This window comes from Procambarus clarkii, chromosome 36 (genome assembly GCF_040958095.1).
Source record: "Procambarus clarkii isolate CNS0578487 chromosome 36, FALCON_Pclarkii_2.0, whole genome shotgun sequence".
Classification (NCBI taxonomy): Eukaryota; Metazoa; Arthropoda; class Malacostraca; order Decapoda; family Cambaridae; genus Procambarus; species Procambarus clarkii.
In genome coordinates, this window is record NC_091185.1 from 41,846,287 (window position 1) to 41,871,734 (window position 25,448).

The 25,448-nt window shown below is 45.1% G+C and overlaps 3 protein-coding genes across 3 annotated transcripts; all 3 read right to left on the reverse strand.

The window, feature by feature from the left end:
* Positions 1 to 4,623: 4,623 nt before the first annotated feature.
* On the reverse strand, positions 4,624 to 5,031 carry LOC138371787 (integumentary mucin A.1-like). The gene has a single exon (XM_069336812.1). It carries the CDS (start codon positions 5,029 to 5,031, stop codon positions 4,624 to 4,626), a length of 408 nt encoding a protein of 135 aa, XP_069192913.1.
* Positions 5,032 to 6,388: 1,357 nt separating this feature from the next.
* LOC138371788 (uncharacterized) lies at positions 6,389 to 6,739 on the reverse strand. The gene has a single exon (XM_069336813.1). It carries the CDS (start codon positions 6,737 to 6,739, stop codon positions 6,389 to 6,391), a length of 351 nt encoding a protein of 116 aa, XP_069192914.1.
* A 2,823-nt stretch (positions 6,740 to 9,562) lies between these two features.
* LOC138371789 (uncharacterized) lies at positions 9,563 to 9,943 on the reverse strand. Its single transcript, XM_069336814.1, has one exon. The coding sequence runs from the start codon at positions 9,941 to 9,943 to the stop codon at positions 9,563 to 9,565; it is 381 nt and encodes a 126-aa protein (XP_069192915.1).
* Positions 9,944 to 25,448: the final 15,505 nt, after the last annotated feature.

Sequence of the window (25,448 nt, forward strand, 5' to 3'; positions counted from 1 at the left end):
GAGTGATCGCAGTGTATTGATCTTTGAGTACTTGGTAGAGATAGGACTTATCTCCCCCCAAAAAGAACTAGAAAACAAAAGACTGGCATACCGAAAGGGGAATTATGAGGGGATGAGAAGTTTCCTAAGGGATATACCATGGGACACAGACCTCAGAGCTAAGTCGGTACAAGACATGATGGACTATGTCACCCAAAAGTGTCAGAAGGCAGTAAACAGGTTTATCCCGGCCCAAAGGGAAAAATCCGAGAAGCAAAAGAAGAATCCATGGTTTAACAGGGCATGTATGGAAGCAAAGGTACTGAACAAAAGGGCGTGGATGAACTTCCGAAATAACAGAACACCAGAAAGCAGAGAGATATACTAGAGAACCAGGAATGAGTATGTTAGTGTGAAAAGAGGAGCAGAGAAAAATTATGAAAATGATATAGCAAGCAAAGCCAAGACCGATCCAAAGCTACTCCACAGTCACATCAGGAGGAAAACATCAGTGAAAGAACAGGTAATGAAACTTAGAATAGGCGAGGACAGGTGTACAGAGAATGACAAAGAGGTGTGTGAGGAACTCAACAAGAGGTTCCAGGAGGTCTTCACAATAGAACATGGTGAGGTCACTGCACTAGGAGAGGGGGCAGTAAACCAGGCGGCCTTGGAAGGGTTCAAAATTACGAGAGATGAGGTCAAGAGACACCTGTTGGATCTGGATGTGAGAAAGGCTGTTGGTCCAGACGGGATCTCACCATGGGTATTGAAAGAGTGTGCATAGGTACTCTGCTTGCCACTCTCCGTAGTGTATAGTAGGTCACTGGAGACGGGAGACCTACCAGAAATATGGAAGGCGGCTAATGTGGTCCCAATATACAAAAAGGGTGACAGACAAGAGGCACTGAACTACAGGCCAGTGTCCTTAACCTGTATACCATGCAAAGTGATGGAGAAGATCGTGAGAAAAAATCTAGTAACACATCTGGAGAGAAGGGGCTTCATGACAAATCGCCAACATGGGTTCAGGGAAGGTAAATCTTGCCTTACTGGCTTAATAGAATTCTACGATCAGGTGACAAAGAATAGGCAAGAAAGAGAAGGCTGGGCAAACTGCATTTTTTTGGACTGTCGGAAAGCCTTTGATACAGTCCCCCATAAGAGGCTGGTACATAAGCTGGAGAGACCGGCAGGAGTAACTAGTAAAGTGCTCCAGTGGATAAGGGAATACCTAAACAATAGGAAGCAAAGAGTTACAGTGAGGGGTCAGACCACAGATTGGCTTGAAGTCACCAGTGGAGTCCCACAGGGCTCTGTACTCGGTCCTATCCTGTTTTTGATATATGTGAACGATCTCCCGGTGGGTATAGACTCATTCTTCTCAATGTTTTCTGACGATGCCAAAATTATGAGAAGGATTTAGACAGAGGAGGACTGCTTGAGGCTTCAAGAAGATCTAGACAAACTAAACTAATGGTCGAACAAATGGTTGTTAGAGTTTAACCCAAGCAAATGTAATGTAATGAAGATAGGTGTAGGGAGCAAGAGGCAAGTTACAAGGTATCCTTTGGGAGATGAAATTCTACACGAGTCAGAGAGAAAGACCTGGGGGTTGATATCACGCCAGACCTGTCCCCTGAAGCCCATATCATGAGGATAACATCAACAGCATATGCCAGGTTGGCTAACATAAGAACGGCATTTAGACACTTGTGCAAGGAATCATTCAGAACTTTGTATACCACCTATGTCAGACCAGTCCTGAAATATGCAGCCCCAGCATGGAGTCCATATCTAGTCAAGCATATGACCAAACTGGAAAATGTTCAAAGGTTTGCCACCAGACTAGTACCTGGGCTGAGAGGTATGAGCTACAAAGAGAGACTACAGGAATTGAACCTCACGTCGCTAGAAGACAGAAGAGTTAGGGAGGATATGATCACCACGTACTAGATTTTCATGGGAATTAACAGGGTAGATAATGACGGGCTATTTGACACAAGGGGCACACGCACTAGGGGACACAGGTGGAAACTGAGTGCCCAAATGAGCCACAGAGATATTAGAAAGAATTTTTTTAGTGTCAGAGTAGTTGACAAATGAAATGCATTAGGAAGTGATGTGGTGGAGGCTGACTCCATGAACAGTTTCAAGTGTAGATATGATAGAGCCCAATAGGCTTAGGAACCTGTACACCTGTTGATTGACGGTTGAGAGGCGGGACCAAAGAGCCAGAACTCAACCTCCGCAAGCACAAATTGTTGAGTACAGTACATGGGTGTTGTGAGTACCAGATGACATCATACACAGTACATACACAGTCTGTCATGAGTTCTGCCCTCAGACTGGTCCTAGATGCAGCGTGCCTCACATTCACGAGGAGAGTAGACACATGCCTCACAGTATGTTGTGAGTACCAGATGACATGATAGGTAGTACATAGGTGTTGTGAGTACCAGATGACATCATACACAGTACATGGGTGTTGTGAGTACCAGATGACCACATCATACACAGTACATGGGTGTTGTGAGCACCAGATGACCACATCATACACAGTACATGGGTGTTGTGAGTACCAGATGACCACATCATACACAGTACATGGGTGTTGTGAGTACCAGATGACCACATCATACACAGTACATGGGTGTTGTGAGTACCAGATGACCACATCATACACAGTACATGAGTGTTGTAAGTACCAGAAGACCACATCATACACAGTACATGAGTGTTGTAAGTACCAGAAGACCACATCATACACAGTACATGAGTGTTGTAAGTACCAGATGACTTCATCATACACAGTACATGGGTGTTGTGAGTACCAGATGACATCATCATAAATAGTACATGGGTGGTGTGAGTACCAGATAACGACATGATATATGCATGCACACTAAACCACATCATAAACCGAACCGAAAGATTAACAAATAATATAAATTTAAATGATAGTTGACAACAAAATTAATCAGGTCCTAAGATTTTTAATATAAAGTCAACTCCCAGGGCCCAACAAGCCGAGGAAAACTAATATTGTATCAATTTCTTAATCCGGCTCAACACTTGAGTTTCCAGAATATATCCAATATTTTAGGAATAATTATAGCCACATTTTTTAATCAATCAATTATAATCACTCCTTTTTTCATGCATTTAAAAAATGGGTCTCACGAGATCACTTACACATTTCCAGGCTTCCTCAGAAAGTATAAAATATGAAGACTTTGAAATTCTCTAATTATCGAAATTTAAAATTCCCTTCCAATAACCAGTGTTATGGGGTGCCAGCTTGCGTAATTGAGATCAACTGAATAAGGGGCTTCAGGAACTGATTGGAAGTGTATATGGGTGAAAGGGAGAGGATTTCAACAGGACCCGCCTAGAATAAACTCCTTGATTTGATGTTTCTGTGAAGACTTGCCTGTGTAATCCCACGTTAGATGTGTGTTCATCAAACACACTCACCATCTCCCCTCTCTTATTACACCTTCTTCATTATATCATCGCTACCGTCGTATTGATTCTAACTCACAATAAAATATTTGTCATCACAAATTTTATGTTAATGACCAAAACTCTGAAAGGCTGCGAAAGACTTTATGCGTTTTGAGGCAAGATAATAATGACAGACTTAAGAAATATGAGCTAGATGGTGTTGAGATTACGAAGGGGATCTGGGAATTATGATTAGTAAGCATTTATAACCAAAAATCATTTCAAATATGTTCTAAATAAGGTATATATAGGACATGGGGATTCATATTTCGAAGCGTTAGCAATAAAACACCTGGTATTATTCTTCTGCTATATCTTGCTCTTGTTAGGTCCCATTTAGATTATGCAGTTCAGGTTTGATCGCCCCACTATACAATGGACATAAATTCACTAGAGCGCGAAATGCGTAGGACGATAAAGTTAATCCGGCAAATCAGAAACCTTCCGTACGCAGATAGATTGAAAAAGCTTAATTTACATTCTCAATAAAGGCGAAGAGTAAGGGTTGACATGATTGAAGAGTGCAGGTGAATGAATGGGTATTACAAGCGAGATATTGGATAATTTACTACAATACCGGAGTGCATGAATGAAGGTGAAGGAAAGACCCATTATATGTGTAGGTGTATTAAAAAACAAATTTTCGTTTGTGGGCTATAAATGGTTTCACTGATTAATGATTGGCGTATGGGAGGATAGGGCAGGGGGGGCACCATGTGACCGGGATGGCTACAAACATAGTAGAGGACAGTTTATAAAAACTTGGTCGCATGCAGAAGCAATTTGGATAGAGATTGTCGAAAAAAAAATGTTGGCTGTAGAGTGAGTTATATATGAGCACCTGGCCTCGGGAGAGTTATGTGTAGGGTGCTACCTGCGGCGTCGTGTTCATGTGTGGGGTGCTACCTGCGGCGTCGTGGGCATGTGTGGGTGCTACCTGCGGCGTCGTGGGCATGTGTGGGGTGCTTCCTGCGGCGTCGTGGGCATGTGTGGGGGTGCTACCTGCTGCGTCGTGGGCATGTGGGGGGGGGGTGCTACATGCGGCGTCGTGGGCATGTGTGGGGGTGCTACCTGGGGTGTCGTGGGCTTGTGGGGGGGGGGGTTATACATGCGGCGTCGTGGGCATGTGTGGGGGTGCTACCTGCGGCGTCGTGGGCATGTGAGGGTTACTTCCTGCGGCGTCGTGGGCATGTGTGTAGGTGCTACCTGTGGCGTCGTTGGCATGTGTGTGGGTACTTCCTGCGGCGTCGTGGGCATGTGTGAGGACGCTGCCTGTGGCGTCGTGGGCATGTTTGTGGATGCTAGCTGCGGCGTTGTGGGCATGTGTGTACGTGCTACCTGCGGCGTCGTGGGCATGTGTGTGGGTGCGACCTTTAGCGTCGTTGGCATGTGTGTGGGTGCTACATGTGACGTCGTGGGCATGTGTATGCGAGCTACCTGCGGCATCGTGGGCAAGTGTGTGGGTGCTACCTGCGGCGTCGTGGGCATGTGTGGGGGTGCTACCTTTGGCGTGGTGGGGATGTGTGTGGATGCTACCTGCGGCATCGTGTTCACGTGAGAGGTTCTACCTGCGGCGTCGTGGGTATGTGTGGGGGTGCTACCTGCGGCGTCGTGGGTATATATGGGGGTGCTACCTGCGGCGTCGTGGGCATGTGTGGGGGTGCTACCTGCGGCGTCGCTGGCATATATGGAGGTAATACCTGTGGCGTCGTGGGCATGTGTGGGGTGCTACCTGCGGCGTCGTGGGCTTGTGTGGGGCTATCTGCGGCGTCGTAGGCATGTGTGGGGGTGCTCCCTGCGGCGTCGTGGGCATGTGTGTGGGTGCTACATGTGACGTCGTGGGCATGTGTATGCGAGCTACCTGCGGCATCGTGGGCAAGTGTGTGGGTGCTACCTGCGGCGTCGTGGGCATGTGTGGGGGTGCTACCTTTGGCGTGGTGGGGATGTGTGTGGATGCTACCTGCGGCATCGTGTTCACGTGAGAGGTTCTACCTGCGGCGTCGTGGGTATGTGTGGGGGTGCTACCTGCGGCGTCGTGGGTATATATGGGGGTGCTAGCTGCGGCGTCGTGGGCATGTGTGGGGGTGCTACCTGCGGCGTCGCTGGCATATATGGAGGTAATACCTGTGGCGTCGTGGGCATGTGTGGGGTGCTACCTGCGGCGTCGTGGGCTTGTGTGGGGCTATCTGCGGCGTCGTAGGCATGTGTGGGGGTGCTCCCTGCGGCGTCGTGGGCACGTGTGGGGGTGCTACCTGCGGCATCCTGGGCATGTGTGGGGGTGCTACCTGCGGCGTCGTGGGCATGTGTGTGGGTGCTACCTGCGGCGTCGTGGGCATGTGTGTGTATGGTACCTGTGGCGTCGTGGGCATGTGTGTGGATGCTACCTGCGGCGTCGTGGGCATGTGTGAGGTACTACCTGCGGCGTCGTGGGCATGTGTGGGGGTGCTACCTGCGGCGTCGTGGGCATGTGTGTGGGTGCTACCTGCGGCGTCGTGGGCATGTGTGTGTATGGTACCTATGGCGTCGTGGGCATGTGTGTGGATGCTACCTGCGGCGTCGTATGCATGTGTGAGGTACTACCTGCGGCGTCGTGGGCATGTGTGGGGGTGCTACCTGTGGTGTCGTGGGCATATATGGGGGTGCTACCTGCGGCGTCGTGGGCATCTTTGGGGGTGCTACCTGCGGCGTCGTGGGCATGTGTGGGTGCTACCTGTGGCGTCGTGGGCATGTGTGTGGTGCTACCTGCGGCGTCGTGGGCATGTGTGTGGGTGCTACCTGCGGCGTCGTGGGCATGTGTGTGGATGCTACCTGTGGCGTCGTGGGCTAGAGTGTGGGTGCTACCTGCGGCGTTGTGGGCATATGTGTGGGTGCTACCTGCGGCGTCGTGCGCATGTGTGAGGTACTACCTGCGGCGTCGTTGGCATGTGTGAAGTACTACCTGCGGCGTCGTTGGCATGTGTGGGGGTGCAACCTGCGGCGTCGTGGGCATATATGGGGGTGCTCCTTGCAGCGTCGTGGGTATGTGTGGGGGTGCTACCTGCGGCGTCGTGGGCATGTGTGGGGGTGCAACCTGCGGCGTCGTGGGCATATATGGGGGTGCTCCTTGCGGCGTCGTGGGTATGTGTGGGGGTGCTACCTGCGGCGTCGTGGGCATGTGTGGAGGTGCAACCTGCGGCGTCGTTGGCATGTGTGGGGGTGCAACCTGTGGCGTCGTGGGCATGCGTGTAGGTGCTGCCTGCGGCGTCGTGGGCATGTGTGAGGTGCTTCCTGCGGCGTCGTGGGCATGTGTGAGGTACTACCTGCGGCGTTGTGGGCATGTGTGTGGGTGCTTCCTGCGGCGTCGTGGGCATGTGAGGGAGTGCTTCCTGCGGCGTCGTGGACATGTGTGGGGGTGCTACCTGTGGCGTCGTGGGTATGTGTGAGGTACAACCTGCGGCGTCGTGGGCATGTGTGTGGGTGCTTCCTGCGGCGTCGTGGGCATGTGTGAGGTACTACCTGCGGCGTCGTGGGCATGTGTGTGGGTGCTTCCTGCGGGGTCGTGGGCATGTGTGAGGGTGCTACCTGCGGCGTCGTGGGCATGTGTGAGGGTGCTTCCTGCGGCGTCGTGGGCATGTGTGAGGGTGCTACCTGCGGCGTCGTGGGTATGTGTGTGGGTGCTTCCTGCGGCGTCGTGGGCATGTGTGAGGTACTACCTGCGGCGTCGTAGGCATGTGTGGGGGTGAAACCTGCGGCGTCGTGGGGCATATAGGGGGGTGCTACCTGTGGCGACGTGGGCATGTGTGTGGGTGCTCCTGCGGCGTCGTGGGCATGTGTGGGGGTGCTACCTACGGCGTCGTGGGCATGTGTGGGGGTGCTACCTGCGGCGTCGTGGGCATGTGTGTGGGTGATACCTGCGGCGTCGTGGGCATGTGTGTGGGTGCTCCTGCGGCGTCGTGGGCATGTGTGGGGGTGGTACCTACGGCGTCGTGGGCATGTGTGGGGGTGCTACCTGCGGCGTCGTGGGCATGTGTGTGGGTGATACCTGCGGCGTCGTGGGCATGTGTGGGATTGCTACCTGTGGCGTCGTAGGCATGTGTGGGGTGCTACCTGCGGCGTAGTGGGCATGTGTGTGGGTGCTACCTGTGCCGTCGTGGGCATGTGTGAGGTGCTATCTGCGGCGTCGTGGGCATGTGTGGCGGTGCTACCTGCGGCGTCGTGGGCATGTGTGGGGGTGCTACCTGCGGCGTCGTGGGCATGTGTGGGGGTGCTACCCGCTGCGTCTTGGGCATGTGTGTGGGAGCTACCTGCGGTGTCGTGGGCATCTGTGAGGTTACTACCTGCGGCGTCGTGGGCATGTGTGGGTGCTACCTGCGGCGCGTGGGCATGTGTGTGTATGGTACCTGTGGCGTCGTGGGCATGTGTGTGGATGCTACCTGCGGCGTCGTGGGCATGTGTGTGGATGCTACCTGCGGCGTCGTGGGCATGTGTGAGGTACTACCTGCGGCGTCGTGGGCATGTGTGAGGTACTACCTGTGGCGTCGTGGGCATGTGTGGGGGTGCTACCTGTGGCGTCGTGGGCATATATGGGGGTGCTACCTGCGGCGTCGTGGGCATGTGTGTGTATGGTACCTGTGGCGTCGTGGGCATGTGTGAGGTACTTCCTGCGGCGTCGTATGCATGTGTGAGGTACTACCTGCGGCGTCATGGGCATGTGTGGGGGTGCTACCTGTGGTGTCGTGGGCATATATGGGGGTGCTACCTGCGGCGTCGTGGGCATCTTTGGGGGTGCTACCTGCGGCGTCGTGGGCATGTGTGGGTGCTACCTGTGGCGTCGTGGGCATGTGTGGGGTGCTACCTGGGGCGTCGTGGGCATGTGTGTGGGTGCTACCTGCGGCGTCGTGGGCATGTGTGTGGATGCTACCTGTGGCGTCGTGGGCTAGAGTGTGGGTGCTACCTGCGGCGTTGTGGGCATATGTGTGGGTGTTACCTGCGGCGTCGTGCGCATGAGTGAGGTACTACCTGCGGCGTCGTTGGCATGTGTGAAGTACTACCTGCGGCGTCGTTGGCATGTGTGGGGGTGCCACCTGTGGCGTCGTGGGTATGTGTGGGGATGCTACCTGCGGCGTCGTGGGCATATGTGGGGGTGCAACCTGCGGCGTCGTGGGCATATATGGGGTGCTCCTTGCGGCGTCGTGGGCATGTGAGGGAGTGCTTCCTGTGGCGTCATGGGTATGTGTGTGGGTGCTTCCTGCGGCGTCGTGGGCATGTGTGAGGTGCTTCCTGCGGCGTCGTGGGCATGTGAGGGAGTGCTTCCTGCGGCGTCGTGGGCATGTGTGGGGGTGCTACCTGTGGCCTCGTGGGTATGTGTGTGGGTGCTTCCTGCGGCGTCGTGGGCATGTGTGAGGTACTACCTGCGGCGTCGTGGGCATGTGTGTGGGTGCTTCCTGCGGCGTCGTGGGCTTGTGTGAGGTACTACCTGCGGCGTCGTGGGCATGTGTGTGGGTGCTTCCTGCGGCGTCGAGGGCATGTGTGAGGGTGCTACCTGCGGCGTCGTGGGCATGTGTGAGGTACTACCTGCGGCGTCGTGGGCATGTGTGTGGGTGCTTCCTGCGGCGTCGTGGGCATGTGTGAGGGTGCTACCTGCGGCGTCGTGGGTATGTGTGTGGGTGCTACCTGTGGCGTCGTGGGTATGTGTGTGGGTGCTAGCTGCGGCGTCGTGGGCATGTGTGAGGGTGCTACCTGCGGCGTCGTGGGCATATGTGGGGATGCTCCCTGCGGCGTCGTGGGCATGTGTGTGGATGCTACCTGCGGCGTCGTGGGCATGTGTGAGGTACTACCTGCGGCGTCGTAGGCATGTGTGGGGGTGATACCTGCGGCGTCGTGGGGCATACAGGGGGGTGCTACCTGTGGCGTCGTGGGCATGTGTGTGGGTGCTCCTGCGGCGTCGTGTTCATGTGTGGGGGTGCTACCTTCGGCGTCGTGGGCATATATGGGGGTGCTACCTGTGGCGTCGTGGGCATGTGTGGGGGTGCTACCTGCGGCGTCGTGGGCATATATTGGGGTGCTACCTGTGGCGTCGTGGGCATGTGTGGGGGTGCTACCTGCGGCGTAGTGGGCATGTGTGAGGTGCTATCTGCGGCGTCGTGGGCATGTATGGGGGTGCTACCTGCGGCGTCGTGGGCATGTGTGGCGGTGCTACCTGCGGCGTCGTGGGCATGTATGGGGGTGCTACCTGCGGCGTCGTGGGCATGTGTGGGGGTGCTACCCGCTGCGTCTTGGGCATGTGTGTGGGTGCTAACTGCGGCGTCGTGGGCATGTGTGTGGATGCTACCTGGGGCGTCGAGGGCATGTGTGAGGTACTACCTGCGGCGTCGTGGGCATATTTGTTGGTGCTACCTGCGGTGTCGTGGGCATCTGTGAGGTTACTACCTGCGGCGTCGTGGGCATGTGTGGGTGCTACCTGTGCCGTCGTGGGCATGTATGAGGTGCTATCTGCGGCGTCGTGGGCATGTGTGGCGGTTCTACCTGCGGCGTCGTGGGCATGTGTGGGGGTGCTACCTGCGGCGTCGTGGGCATGTGTAGGGGTGCTACCCGTTGCGTCTTGGGCATGTGTGTGGGTGCTACCTGCGGCGTCGTGGGCATGTGTGTGGATGCTACCTGCGGCGTCGAGGGCATGTGTGAGGTATTACCTGCGGTGTCGTGGGCATATATGATGGTGCTACCTGCGGTGTCGTGGGCATCTGTGAGGTTACTACCTGCGGCGTCGTGGGTGCTACCTGTGGCGCCATGGGCATGTTTATGCGTGCTACCTGCGGCGTCGTGGGCCTGTGTGTGGGTGTTACCTGCAGCGTCGTGGGCATGTGGGGGGGTGCTACCTGCGGCGTCGTGGCATATATGGGGGTGATACCTGTGGCGTCGTTGGCATGTGTAGGGGTGCTACCTGCGGCGTCGTGGGCATGTGTGTGGGGATGCTCCCTGCTGCGTCGTGGGCATGTGTGGAGGTGCTACCTGCGGCGTCGTGGGCATACCTTGAGGTTACCTTGAGGTGCTTCCGGGGCTTAGTGTCCCCGCGGCTCGGTCGTCGACCAGGCCTCCTGGTTGCTGGACTGATCAACCAGGCTGTTAGACGCGGCTGCTCGCAGCCTGACGTATGAGTTACGGCCTGGTTGATCAGGTATCCTTTGGAGGTGCTTATGCAGTTCTCTCTTGAACACTGTGAGGGGTCGGCCAGTTATGCCCCTTATGTGTAGTGGAAGCGTGTTGAACAGTCTCGGGCCTCTGATGATGATAGAGTTCTCTCTCAGAGTACCTATTGCACCTCTGCTTTTCAACGGGGGTATTCTGCACATCCTGCCATGTCTTCTGGTGTCATGTGATGTTATTTCTGTGTGCAGGTTTGGGACCAGCCCCTCAATTATTTTTCACGTGTAAATTATTATGTATCTCTCCCGCCTGCGCTCAAGGGAGTACAGATTTAGGCTCTTTAGTTGGTCCCAGTAATTTAGATGTTTTACTGAGTGGATTCTAGCAGTAAAGGATCTCTGCACGCTCTCCAGGTCAGCAATTTCTCCAGCTTTGAAAGGGGCTGTCATTGTGCAGCAGTACTCCGCTCTAGAGAGCACAAGCGTTTTGAAAAGTATCATCATCGGTACAGCATCTGTAGTGTGAAAAGTTCTTGTTATCCAACCTGTCATTTTACTTGCAGTTGTGACGGCTACTTTATTGTGTTCTTTAAAGGTAAGGTCTTCCGACATGAGTACACACAGATCCTTTACATTGCCTTTTCGTTCTATGTTATGATTTGCCTGAGTTTTGTACGTGGTTTCTGTTAAACACCATATTATTTTCTGTAGCCCATAGAAAGACCTGATCTACATCTGATTGGAGGTTTGCCGTGTCCTCTATGTTGCCTTCTCTCATGAAAATCCTAGTGTCATCTGCAAAGGATGATACAGTGCTATAGGTTGTGTTCTGGTCTATGTCCGATATGAGGATGAGAAAAAGTACTGGAGCAAGCACAGTACCCTGGGGAACTGAGCTCTTCACGGTTGATGGGCTGGATTTTATTTTGTTGACTATTACACATTGGGTTCTGTTAGTCAGGAAATTGTAGATCCGTCTGCCTATTGAAAGGAGGATAAATAATGCCTACAAATGAAAGGAGGATAAATAATGTCGATCCGGATTGTAAAATCATTTGCAAACGTTATGTCTGAAGTCCAGGTGACACAAAATTGATAAACACGGTAATACAAATGAGGTAGTATGAGAGGCAGCTATATACAAACGATATAAAGATGAGTTTTTTCTGGAGAAATTTTTTTTCGATTTAGCCAGAGCCGGTATAGGAAAATAGGAGTTAGGTTCATCAAACTAGAATTAGATAGAGAATTAGGAGAGTGATGAGTGAGGCAGGCCAAGTGACTCCTGATTACTGATAATATGTGGTATTCTGGATAAGTGATATTTCCCTGAGTTTATTGGAGGAATGTTTGATGTTTGGCCTTCAGCTGAATGCATCTATATTGATGATGAGACATCTTTACTAGCTTGGCTGCCGTCAGGGGATAGGTCACTAGACAGATGACAGAATTAAGGCTTAAAGAGTCCCTGGACGGAATGAAGACATTTACAAGGTGATTAGAGAAGGTAAGCACGACTTGCATGAGTGCCTCTCTTGCATATTTAATGAATCATTGGAGTGGAGCAGAGTGCCAGAGTATGGAAAGGTTGCGAGTGGAGCGTTGGCGTTTGAAACTGAAGATACATTATCAGTGTTGACATGTCTACCAGCTGTCTTGACGTCAAAGGCGGGAGAGTTAATTCAAGCGATAGAGGTTAAGATGAGCCAGTTATAGCTTGTTGGGATTTGGTTGGTACACCTAAGGCTCAATATACTGCTCAATACACACACTGTTGATGTGTTAATTTACACATATGAGACATGAAAAGAGTTGTGACGGATGAGATTTCTAGGATCCTCCAGGAGGATTTGAACAGGATGCAGAGATGGTCAGAGAAATGGAGTATACCACCCCATCATGGAGTCCCCACCTGAAGAAACACATAAGGAAACTGGAAAAGGTTCAAAAGTTACAACAAGAGTCATCCAAGCGTTACGGGGGATAGGGTATGAAGATCGTCTGAAGGAACTGAGCCTTGCGACACTAGAAAAAAAGAAGGGAGAGGGGGGGATATGATAGGAACGTATAAAAAAACCTCAGGGGGATTGACAGTGGACATAGACGAAATGTTCACACGGAATAGTAACAGAACGAGGGGACGTGGATGGAAGCTGGAAACTCAGATGAGTCAAAGATATGTTAGAAGGTATTCTTTTAGCGAGAGAGTAGTGGAAAAATGGAATGCATTTAAGGAGCAGGTGGTGGAAGCAAATTCTATTCATAATTTTAAAACTAGATTTGATAGGGACCGGAATCATTGCTGTAAACTGCCGATGGCTCGAAAGGCGGTAGCCAGGAGTCAATGCTCGATCTTGCAGAAACAAATAGGTGAGTACATTGTTTAGTACGCTTAATGCTCAACACACAATGTAAAGCATATTTAGACTTGAACACTAATGCTTAACACAGCCAATGCTCAACACACCTGTTCAATTCACTTACTCGTTAATACATCCACTGTTCAACATTGTTTAAGAAACTCAAAGTTCAACACATTCTCAACATATCTACTGATCAACTCCCCAGGTGCTTAAAACACCAAGAGCTGAACTCACAAACTGCTTCCTAAGAAATTCATTGATCATCGCACAACTGCTCAATAGACCCACAGTTCAAAAACCCCAAAATTAACAATCTCACTGCTCAATAAATTCGACAGTATATAAATATATATATATATATATATATATATATATATATATATATATATATATATATATATATATATATATATATATATATATAATATATATATATATATATATATATATATATATATATATATATATATATATATATATATATATATATATATATATATATATATATATATATATATATATATATGTCGTACCTAGTAGCCAGAACTCACTTTTTGGCCTACTATGCAAGGCCCGATTTGCCTAATAAGCCAAGTTTTCCTGAATTAATATATTTTTTCTAATTTTTTTCTTATGAAATGATAAAGCTACCCATTTCATTATGTATGAGGTCAATTTTTTTTATTGGAGTTAAAATTAACGTAGATATATGACCGAACCTAACCAACCCTACCTAACCTAACCTAACCTATCTTTATAGGTTAGGTTTGGTTAAGCAGCCGAAAAAGTTAGGTTAGGTTAGGTTAGGAAGGTTAGGTAGTCGAAAAACAATTAATTCACGAAAACTTGGCTTATTAGGTAAATCGGGCCTTGCATAGTAGGCAGAGAAGTGCGTTCTGGCTACTAGGTACGACATATATATATATAAATTATATATATATATATATATATATGTCGTACCTAGTAGCCAGAACTCACTTCTCAGGCTACTATTCAAGGCCCGATTTGCCTAATAAGCCAAGTTTTCCTGAATTAATATATTTACTATAATATTTTTCTTATGAAATGATAAAGCAACCCTTTTCTCTATGTATGAGGTCAATTTTTTTTTATTGGAGTTAAAATTAACGTAGATATATGACCGAACCTAACCAACCCTACCTAACCTAACCTAACCTATATTTATAGGTAAGGTTAGGTTAGGTAGCCAAAAAAAGCTAGGTTAGGTTAGGTTAGGTAGGTTAGGTAGACGAAAAAACATTAATTCATGAAAACTTGGCTTATTAGGCAAATCGGGCCTTGAATAGTAGGCTGAGAAGTGCGTTCTGGCTATTAGGTACGACATATATATATATATATATATATATATATATATATATATATATATATATATATATACATATATATATATATATATATATATATATATATATATATATATATATATATATATATATATATATATATATATATTGGTAGCAGTCTTTCCTGTAGACATATATTATTAAATATGACCGAAAAAGTAAGATTAATAATTCTAACACGAATTTTCTCAATCTTTCGTACATTTCTTTTCACTGTTGGAGGTAAATCAAAAATCAATTCTCCAAAATTCATTTTTATTTCTAGTCTGACGCGACACGAGCGCGTTTCGTAAAACTTATTACATTTTCAAAGACTTTTAGTTTACAAATACACAACTGAATAGAACTTACGCATCTCCGATTTTATATCTACATTTGAGTGAGGTGGATGGGGTGAGGTGGCATTAATAGGGTATTAATTTCATCAACACAAGACAGAACAAGAGGTGGCATTAATAGGGTATTAATTTCATCAACACAAGACAGAACACGAAACAATGGGTATTGAATAGAAATGTTTGTAGAAAGCCTATTGGTCCATATTTCTTGATGCTTCTATATTGGAGCGGAGTCTTGAGGTGGGTAGAATATAGTTGTGCATTAATTGGCTGTTGATTGCTGGTGTTGACTTCTTGATGTGTAGTGCCTCGCAAACGCCAAGCCGCCTGCTATCGCTGTATCTATCAATGATTTCTGTGTTGTTTACTAGGATTTCTAGTAAATCCTAGTAAATCCTAGTAAACAACACAGAAATCATCGATAGATACAGCGATAGCAGGCGGCTTGACGTTTGCGAGGCACTACACATCAAGAAGTCGAACCCAGAAAGCACAACTACCTTCCAGTAGCTGCCATAGCTAGTATGCTTTAACCCACTACACCATCAGACCCTACAAAAGAAGTAGAGACTTCGAGATATATATACATCTCAAACATCTCCACCTCCCGAGGGCACCAGATGAGTGTGGGGTTAGTCTGCATTTTTCGTCAAGCCACTGTCAATGTGAGAGAACTCATGCCCAGCTTATAAGCCTATACTTGCATAAACCACAAGGGAAGATTAACAATCTTTGGACAACACCCACCAGTGAGACTCGAACCCAGAAAGCACAACTACCTTCCAGTAGCTGCCATAACTAGTATGCTTTAACCCACTACACCATCAGACCCTACAAAAGAAGTAGAGACTTCGAGATATATATACATCTCAAACATCTCCACCTCCCGAGGGCACCAGACGAGTGTGGGGTTAGTCTGCATTTTTTGTCAAGCCACTGTCAATGTGAGAGAACTCGTGTCCAGCTTATAAGCCTATACTTGCATAAACCACAAGGGAAGATTAACAATCTTTGGACAACACCCACCAGTGAGACTCGAACCCAGAAAGCACAACTACCTTCCAGTAGCTGCCATAACTAGTATGCTTTAACCCACTACACCATCAGACCCTACAAAAGAAGTAGAGACTTCGAGATATATATACATCTCAAACATCTCCACCTCCCGAGGGCACCAGATGAGTGTGGGGTTAGTCTGCATTTTTCGTCAAGCCACTGTCAATGTGAGAGAACTCGTGTCCAGCTTATAAGCCTATACTTGCATAAACCACAAGGGAAGATTAACAATCTTTGGACAACACCCACCAGTGAGACTCGAACCCAGAAAGCACAACTACCTTCCAGTAGCTGCCATAACTAGTATGCTTTAACCCACTACACCATCAGACCCTACAAAAGAAGTAGAGACTTCGAGATATATATACATCTCAAACATCTTCACCTCCCGAGGGCACCAGATGAGTGTGGGGTTAGTCTGCATTTTTCGTCAAGCCACTGTCAATGTGAGAGAACTCGTGTCCAGCTTATAAGCCTATACTTGCATAAACCACAAGGGAAGAGTAACAATCTTTGGACAACACCCACCAGTGAGACTCGAACCCAGAAAGCACAACTACCTTCCAGTAGCTGCCATAACTAGTATGCTTTAACCCACTACACCATCAGACCCTACAAAAGAAGTAGAGACTTCGAGATATATATACATCTCAAACATCTCCACCTCCTGAGGGCACCAGATGAGTGTGGGGTTAGTCTGCATTTTTCGTCAAGCCACTGTCAATGTGAGAGAACTCGTGTCCAGTTTATATGCCTATACTTGCATAAACCACAAGGGAAGATTAACAATCTTTGGACAACACCCACCAGTGAGACTCGAACCCAGAAAGCACAACTACCTTCCAGTAGCTGCCATAACTAGTATGCTTTAACCCACTACACCATCAGACCCTACAAAAGAAGTAGAGACTTCGAGATATATATACATCTCAAACATCTTCACCTCCCGAGGGCACCAGATGAGTGTGGGGTTAGTCTGCATTTTTCGTCAAGCCACTGTCAATGTGAGAGAACTCGTGTCCAGCTTATAAGCCTATACTTGCATAAACCACAAGGGAAGATTAACAATCTTTGGACAACACCCACCAGTGAGACTCGAACCCAGAAAGCACAACTACCTTCCAGTAGCTGCCATAACTAGTATGCTTTAACGCACTACACCATCAGACCCTACAAAAGAAGTAGAGACTTCGAGATATATATACATCTCAAACATCTCCACCTCCCGAGGGCACCAGATGAGTGTGGGGTTAGTCTGCATTTTCCGTCAAGCCACTGTCAATGTGAGGTGACAAGTCGCCAATATATGTCATTCTTAAAAAAGACGAATATCTGGCGAAAATGAACATCATACTCTCTGACCAAACTAAGTTCCAAAGGGTAACGAAGGACACTACAGCCGAATTAAAAGCAAAGGTCAACAAACTGATCGAAACTGTGACCGCCAAGAAATCCGGACTCCACCTGCCAAAGATCATTGGGGAATATAAACCTGGATATGCGTATGGAAATGTCAAGACGCACAAGCCTGGAAACCCTCTTCGGCCAATCATTAGCCAGATACCCACACCCACGTACAGACTGGCGAAGCGACTCAACGGCCTACTGACTCCTTATGTTCCTTGCGCCTTCAGCCTGAAGTCTCCAAAGGAATTTGTTGACTTACTGCGGGACACACGGGCCACAGGGATAAGAGCCTCGTTGGACGTAGAATCGCTGTTTACCAACGTACCTGTGGACGAGACAATCGGAATGATAGCCGACAGAGTGTATCGTGATCCAGCCTGTACTCCTCTTGACATACCAGAAAATATTCTGAGGAAACTACTCCAAGCTTGTACTAAAGAGGCACCCTTCTTGAGCCCGGATGGGCACATGTATAAGCAAGTAGATGGGGTCGCCATGGGTTCTCCCCTAGGTGTCCTGTTTGCAAACTTCTACATGGGTACCATCGAGCAAAAAGTCTTAGTCGACATGAACTTGAAACCGACCATATACTGCAGGTATGTTGACGACATTTTTACACAGGTACCTGATGTCAGACATCTGCAGGAGCTGAAGGAGGCATTTGAGCAGAGTTTCGTGCTGCGTTTCACTTACGAGATGGAAAAGGATGGGAAGCTGCCCTTTCTAGATGTAACAGTCATGGAAAAGGGCGGAGGTTTCCACACTGCAGTCTACACTAAGGAAACAAACATAGGAATGTGCCTAAATGCCAACAGCGACTGCCCAGACAGGTACAAGAGGAGTGTTGTTAACGCATATGTCGACCGTTCTCTCAGCCACAGCTCAGAATGGAAGCAAGTCGACGAAGAACTCTGTAGGGTAAGGCAGGTCCTAGTCAATAACGGCTTCTCCAATGGTTTCGTCGAAGACATCATAAGAAGGAAAGTGAAAAGCTATGCATCCTCTGAAGAGACAACTAACACAACACCTATACCCCCTATTAGACTATTTTACAGGAACTTCTTTTCCACAGCTCATAAAACGGAGGAAAGGGTCCTGAAAGATATTGTTAATAGAAACGTTATCCCTACAGACAAAAATCAGAGGATACAACTGACGATTTACTATAAAACCAGAAAAACGGCCAGCCTACTCATGAGAAACTCTCCAGACACAAAACAGAACCGTTTAAAAGAGACTAACGTCGTCTATGCCTTCAAATGCCCACTTGGGGACTGTAAGCTCCAAAAAACCCAGTATATAGGCAAGACAACAACATCTCTTTCAAGGCGTTTAACGATGCATAAGCAACAGGGCTCCATTAAGGAACATATAATCTCTTCCCACAACCAAACCATCGCCAGAGAAATCCTAGTAAACAACACAGAAATCATCGATAGATACAGCGATAGCAGGCGGCTTGACGTTTGCGAGGCACTACACATCAAGAAGTCAACACCAGCAATCAACAGCCAATTATTGCACAACTATATTCTACCCACCTCAAGACTCCGCTCCAATATAGAAGCATCAAGAAATATGGACCAATAGGCTTTCTACAAACACTTCTATTCACTATCCATTGTTTCGTGTTCTGTCTTGTGTTGATGAAATTAATACCCTATTAATACCCTTGTTCTGTCTTGTGTTGATGAAATTAATACCTTATTAATACCACATTTTGTTCTGTCTTGTGTTAAATGCCACATCACCCCTTCCACTTCACTCAAATGTAGATATAAAATCGGAGACACGTAAGTTCTATTCAGTTGTGTATTTGTGAACTAAAGTCTTTGAAAATGTAATAAGTTTTACGAAATGCGCCCGTGTCGCGTCAGACTAGAAATAAAAATGAATTTTGGAGAATTGATTTTTGATTTACCTCCAACAGTGAAGCGTAATGTACGAAAGATTGAGAAAATTCGTGTTAGAATTATTAATCTTACTTTTTCGGTCATATTTAATAATATATATATATATATATATATATATATATATATATATATATATATATATATATATATATATATATATATATATATATATATATATATATATATATATATACACCACCTCTAGGTGTTTGTGGGGACCCTCATGCCTCGAAGAAGAGGATATGCTGTGTTTATTAACCGAGTTTTAACTATCGAATTTGTTGAGCATATATACATATATAAATATATACATATATATATATATATATATATATATATATATATATATATATATATATATATATATATATATTTATATATATATATATATATATATATATATATATATATATATATATATAAATATATATATATATATATATATATATATATATATATATATATATATATATGTATATTTATAATATATATATATATATAAATATATATACATATATATATATAAATATATATATATATATATATATATATATATGTCGTACCTAGTAGCCAGAACGCACTTCTCAGCCTACTATGCAAGGCCCGATTTGCCTAATAAGCCAAGTTTTCATGAATTATTTGTTTTTCGACTACCTAACCTACCTAACCTAACCTAACCTAACTATTTCGGCTACCTAACCAAACCTAACCTATGAAGATAGGTTAGGTTAGGTTAGGTAGGGTTGGTTAGGTTCGGTCATATATCTACGTTAATTTTAACTCCAATAAAAAATTTTTTACCTCATACATAATGAAATGGGTAGCTTTATCATTTCATAAGAAAAAAATTAGAAAAAATATATTAATTCAGGAAAACTTGGCTTATTAGGCAAATCGGGCCTTGAATAGTAGGCCAAAAAGTGAGTTCTGGCTACTAGGTACGACATATATATATATATATATATATATATATATATATATATATATATATATATATATATATATATATATATATATATATATATATATATATATATATATATATATGCGGAAAATCCACAGAGAAATATGAAATGAGGTGAACGTTTCGGCTTTGTTAAAGCCTTTGTCAACACCAGACTGACTAAGGAGAAGGGAGAAGGGGGAAGATATATAGGCCGACACCTGACCACCCCATCCCAAGGGTTGGTCAGGTGTAATTAACCAAAAACAGGTATAGCTTAGCTTAGAATGGTCAAAGAGGATTAAGCGGTCAGAGAATAAGGATGAAAGATTAAAGAAAAGCCTCATGAACACACAATATATGAATATACAATTATAATGAGACATTGTAAGCCTCTCTATCAGAGTTGTTTCTTAAACTGTTGTGCAATATTATAACTTAAAAATGGATCAAGTTTGTACATTCCAGTACTAACATTAAGAAGATTTGGACACTGACTGATTAGAGCAGACTCAATCAAATTCCGTTCCACGAAATCCCCACAATTGGTAATGCTTTTTGCCCCATTCCAGTTAATATTGTGATCGCATAAACTCGTATGTAGATACAATGCATTAGACGTTTGGGCAGTTCTAATACTATAAGCATGTTGTGACAACCGCAATTGTAAGGACTTTCCTGTTTGTCCAAGGTACACAGAATCACAATCATTGCAGGGAATCGAATACACACAACCTGCTGTATCAGGGGAGTTTTTTATTAAATTGGATTTGATCGTACTATTAGTGAACACCAAATTTATATTAAGTTTCTTAAAAATCAGAGACAATTTTTCAAGTCCACTCGCATAAGGTACCACCAATGAGTTAATAATTTTTGGTTTCGCTTTAGGGACGTGATTATAAAACGTACGCTTGGCTTGCAGCCCTGAGTTTTTTGATGAAGAGATTGCTAAAATATATGAAATTGGGAAGAGTTTACAATATCCTAAGAGGTTTTTGGATTTCTCGTTTGTACAAGCCAAGCGTACGTTTTATAATCACGTCCCTAAAGCGAAACCAAAAATTATTAACTCATTGGTGGTACCTTATGCGAGTGGACTTGAAAAATTGTCTCTGATTTTTAAGAAACTTAATATAAATTTGGTGTTCACTAATAGTACGATCAAATCCAATTTAATAAAAAACTCCCCTGATACAGCAGGTTGTGTGTATTCGATTCCCTGCAATGATTGTGATTCTGTGTACCTTGGACAAACAGGAAAGTCCTTACAATTGCGGTTGTCACAACATGCTTATAGTATTAGAACTGCCCAAACGTCTAATGCATTGTATCTACATACGAGTTTATGCGATCACAATATTAACTGGAATGGGGCAAAAAGCATTACCAATTGTGGGGATTTCGTGGAACGGAATTTGATTGAGTCTGCTCTAATCAGTCAGTGTCCAAATCTTCTTAATGTTAGTACTGGAATGTACAAACTTGATCCATTTTTAAGTTATAATATTGCACAACAGTTTAAGAAACAACTCTGATAGAGAGGCTTACAATGTCTCATTATAATTGTATATTCATATATTGTGTGTTCATGAGGCTTTTCTTTAATCTTTCATCCTTATTCTCTGACCGCTTAATCCTCTTTGACCATTCTAAGCTAAGCTATACCTGTTTTTGGTTAATTACACCTGACCAACCCTTGGGATGGGGTGGTCAGGTGTCGGCCTATATATCTTCCCCCTTCTCCCTTCTCCTTAGTCAGTCTGGTGTTGACAAAGGCTTTAACAAAGCCGAAACGTTCACCTCATTTCATATTTCTCTGTGGATTTTCCGCATAAAAATGATCAGTGTTTTGTGATCGTCAATTGCATATATATATATATATATATATATATATATATGCGGAAAATCCACAGAGAAATATGAAATGAGGTGAACGTTTCGGCTTTGTTAAAGCCTTTGTCAACACCAGACTGACTCTATATCTACTTCAGTCAGTCTGGTGTTGACAAAGGCTTTAACAAAGCCGAAACGTTCACCTCATTTCATATTTCTCTGTGGATTTTCCGCATAAAATGATCAGTGTTTTGTGATCGTCAATTGCATATATATATATATATATATATATATATATATATATATATATATATATATATATATATATATATATATATATATATATATATATATATATATATATATATATATATATATATTTATATTTATATATATATATATATATATATATATATATATATATATATATATATATATATATATATTGTGACGGTAAAGTGTTGGAGTGTTGATGTTCGGCAGTCCTCCAATGGCAGGTGGCAATGCCTTGTAACATTTACAGAAAAAAAAGAGACTGCTTGCCTGTTTGTCTGTGGTAAGGTAATGGGAAGACACACAAAACACAAAATATAAACAATGAAATTTTAATTACTTTAGAAAACAAGATATGAACAAAGACAATCCCTTGGCTTACGTAAAATTCAAAACAAGTCAACAAACAAAACAACATGAATAATTAATAGGTGTAAAATTTACTCTTAAATTAAATGAAGTGCAAGACAACAATAATGATAATCAGGTGTCGAGAATACTCGCTAAAGCTGCCACCTCCCTTAGTACACGACAGCCAGGGCTTTGTCTACCAGAGAGAGATGTCAACTCCTAAGAGCACAGAGATATTCTGAGGAGTATGGCGTGTGCTGGCCTAGACGTCGACTCAGGTAGGGAGGCGTGAGTGCAGGTGCAGGTGCGGTCGGCGACACACCAGCCAATCAGGAGCAGGCAGGCGGAGAATGGGTAGTTAGCTTGTTGATGACGGGCAGAGGAGCCGGCGTGTCTGGTGGTGCAAGGTACGCTTTGCTTCCTGGGGAAAACGTTTGGCGATACTGGTGGACGTATCTTCAATATAGTATCTTGTACTTGTAACATGACGTGAATGATATAGGGAAGAGCAGGCTCAATCTCTCTTGAAAGAGATTATCGTCACAAAATATATATATATATATATATATATATATATATATATATATATATATATATATATATATATATATATATATATATATATATATATATATATGTCGTACCTAGTAGCCAGAACGCACTTCTCAGCCTACTATGCAAGGACAAATTTGCCTAATAAGCCAAGTTTTCATGAATTATTTGTTTTTCGACTACCTAACCTACCTAACCTAACCTAACCTAACTTTTTCGGCTACCTAACCTAACCTAACCTATAAAGATAGGTTAGGTTAGGTTAGGTAGGGTTGGTTAGGTTCGGTCATATATCTACGTTAATTTTAACTCCAATAAAAAAAAATTGACCTCATACATAATGAAATGGGTAACTTTATCATTTCATAAGAAAAAAATTTGAGAAAATATATTAATTCAGGAAAACTTGGCTTATTAGGCAAATCGGGCCTTGCATAGTAGGCTGAGAAGTGAGTTCTGGCTACTAGGTACGACATAAATATATATATATATATATATATATATATATATATATATATATATATATATATATACATATATATATATATATATATATATATTTATATATATATATTGTGACGGTAAAGCGTTGGTGTTCGGCTGTTTCAAAAGCTGGGGGCAGGGCCTCATCACATCACAAAAAAAAAAAAAAGTTTGTCCTTTCGTCTGTGGTAAGGTAATGGGAAGACACACAAAACACAAGTATATAAACAATGAAATTTTAATTACTCTAGAAAACAAGACATGAATAAAGGCAATCTCATAAAATGCAGGACAAGGCAACAAACAAAATAACATGAATAATCACTGGCAAATGAAAAGTTATGCTAAGACAAGTAAGTTACAGTGATATCAAAATAAAATAATATGAGTGCTGGAATACTGGCTTCAAGCTGCCACTTCCCTCAGTACACGAAAAGCCAAGGCTTAGTCTACCAGCGAGAGATGTCAACTTCATGGAGCACAAAGGTATTCTGACGAGACTGGCGTGCTGCAGCCCAGACGTCGACTTGTGGTGGTGGCGGAGTGCAGGTGCGACTAGACACCAGCCAATCAGCAACAGGCAGGCAGAGGATGAGCAGTTTGCTGGTTACGGGCTGTGGCCAGGTGTTGGGGTGTGCAGGGTACGATTTGCTCTCTGGGCAAAACGTTTGGCGATACTGGTGGACGTATCTTCTATATAGTATCTTGTACTTTGACATAATGATGTAGGGAAGAGCAGGCTCAATCTCTCTTTAAAGAGATTATCGTCACAACTCTCCCCCGAAGCCTGCGGTTCTGGAAGAAGTTACGTCTTCATGTGGTGGAGTGATAGTTGGAGTTGCTTGTAGTTCATAGACTCTGGAGAGGGCGTCGGCTATGATGTTGTCAGAACCCTTGATATAGCGGATCTCCAGGTTGAAATCTTGTAGATATAAAGCCCATCGTAGAAGACGCTGGTTATGGAATTGGGCTTGATGTAAGAAGCGGAGAGGATTGTGGTCTGAGAAGATGGTGGTAGACCTGGCACCTTGTAGGTATGGAGCAAAGTGCTGGAGATTCAGGACGATGGAGAGTAGCTCCTTTTCAATAGTGCTGTAGTTCCTCTGGTGGGGTTTCAACTTGTAGCTGTAGTAGCTGACAGGTAGAACCTCCTCGCCTCGTTGCTGCATCAGGACACCGCCGATGCCGGTACCACTGGCGTCGACATGAAGGACGAAAGGCTTGGTGATATCTGGCGAGGCGAGAATGGGATTAGAACAGAGGAGGAATTTGAGTTGTTCGAAAGCAACGGTTTGCTGCATGGTCCAATTATACCATTGCTTGGGACTGGTTAAAGTGATTAATGGTGTGGCTACTGTACTAAAATTTCTCACAAACCTACGGTAGTAGGAGGCAAGACCAAGGAAGCGCAGGAGCTGCTTCCTGGTGGTAGGCTGTGGATAATGCTGGATGGCTTGAGTGTGGTGCGAAGTTTCCAACGCGAATTCTCGTTGACGACATTCTATAGCCAGAGTTGCTTGTTGTTTGTCATGTTCGTGTTGCATCTCTAATTGGCGTTGTTTTGTTTCAAGCTGTATTCGTTCCCGCTCACGAAGTATTGCAATCTCACGTTCTTGTTCTTCCTTTCTTATGGCAGCTGCTTCCCTTTGTTGCTCGAGGGCTTCTCTTTGCTGCTCACGTTTGATCTTGGCCAGCTCTAGTTTGAGTTTCATCGTTGCCAAATGAGTTTTATCTGCAATAAAGTAAGTTTCGTGAGTTTCAGAGTCTATCTTACCTTCCTCTAAGAGATGATCCAGTAACAGGTTATGTATTTCATTTTTGTTGGCTTGGTAGGGAACTTCTAGTTGATACTCATGTGCAAGAGTTTGTAATTCAGTCCTCTTGGCACGACTTAAAGTACGTATTTCACATGCTGGATCTGCACGGAAAGCTTGGAGACGAAACATGGTGAAATTAGCAAAT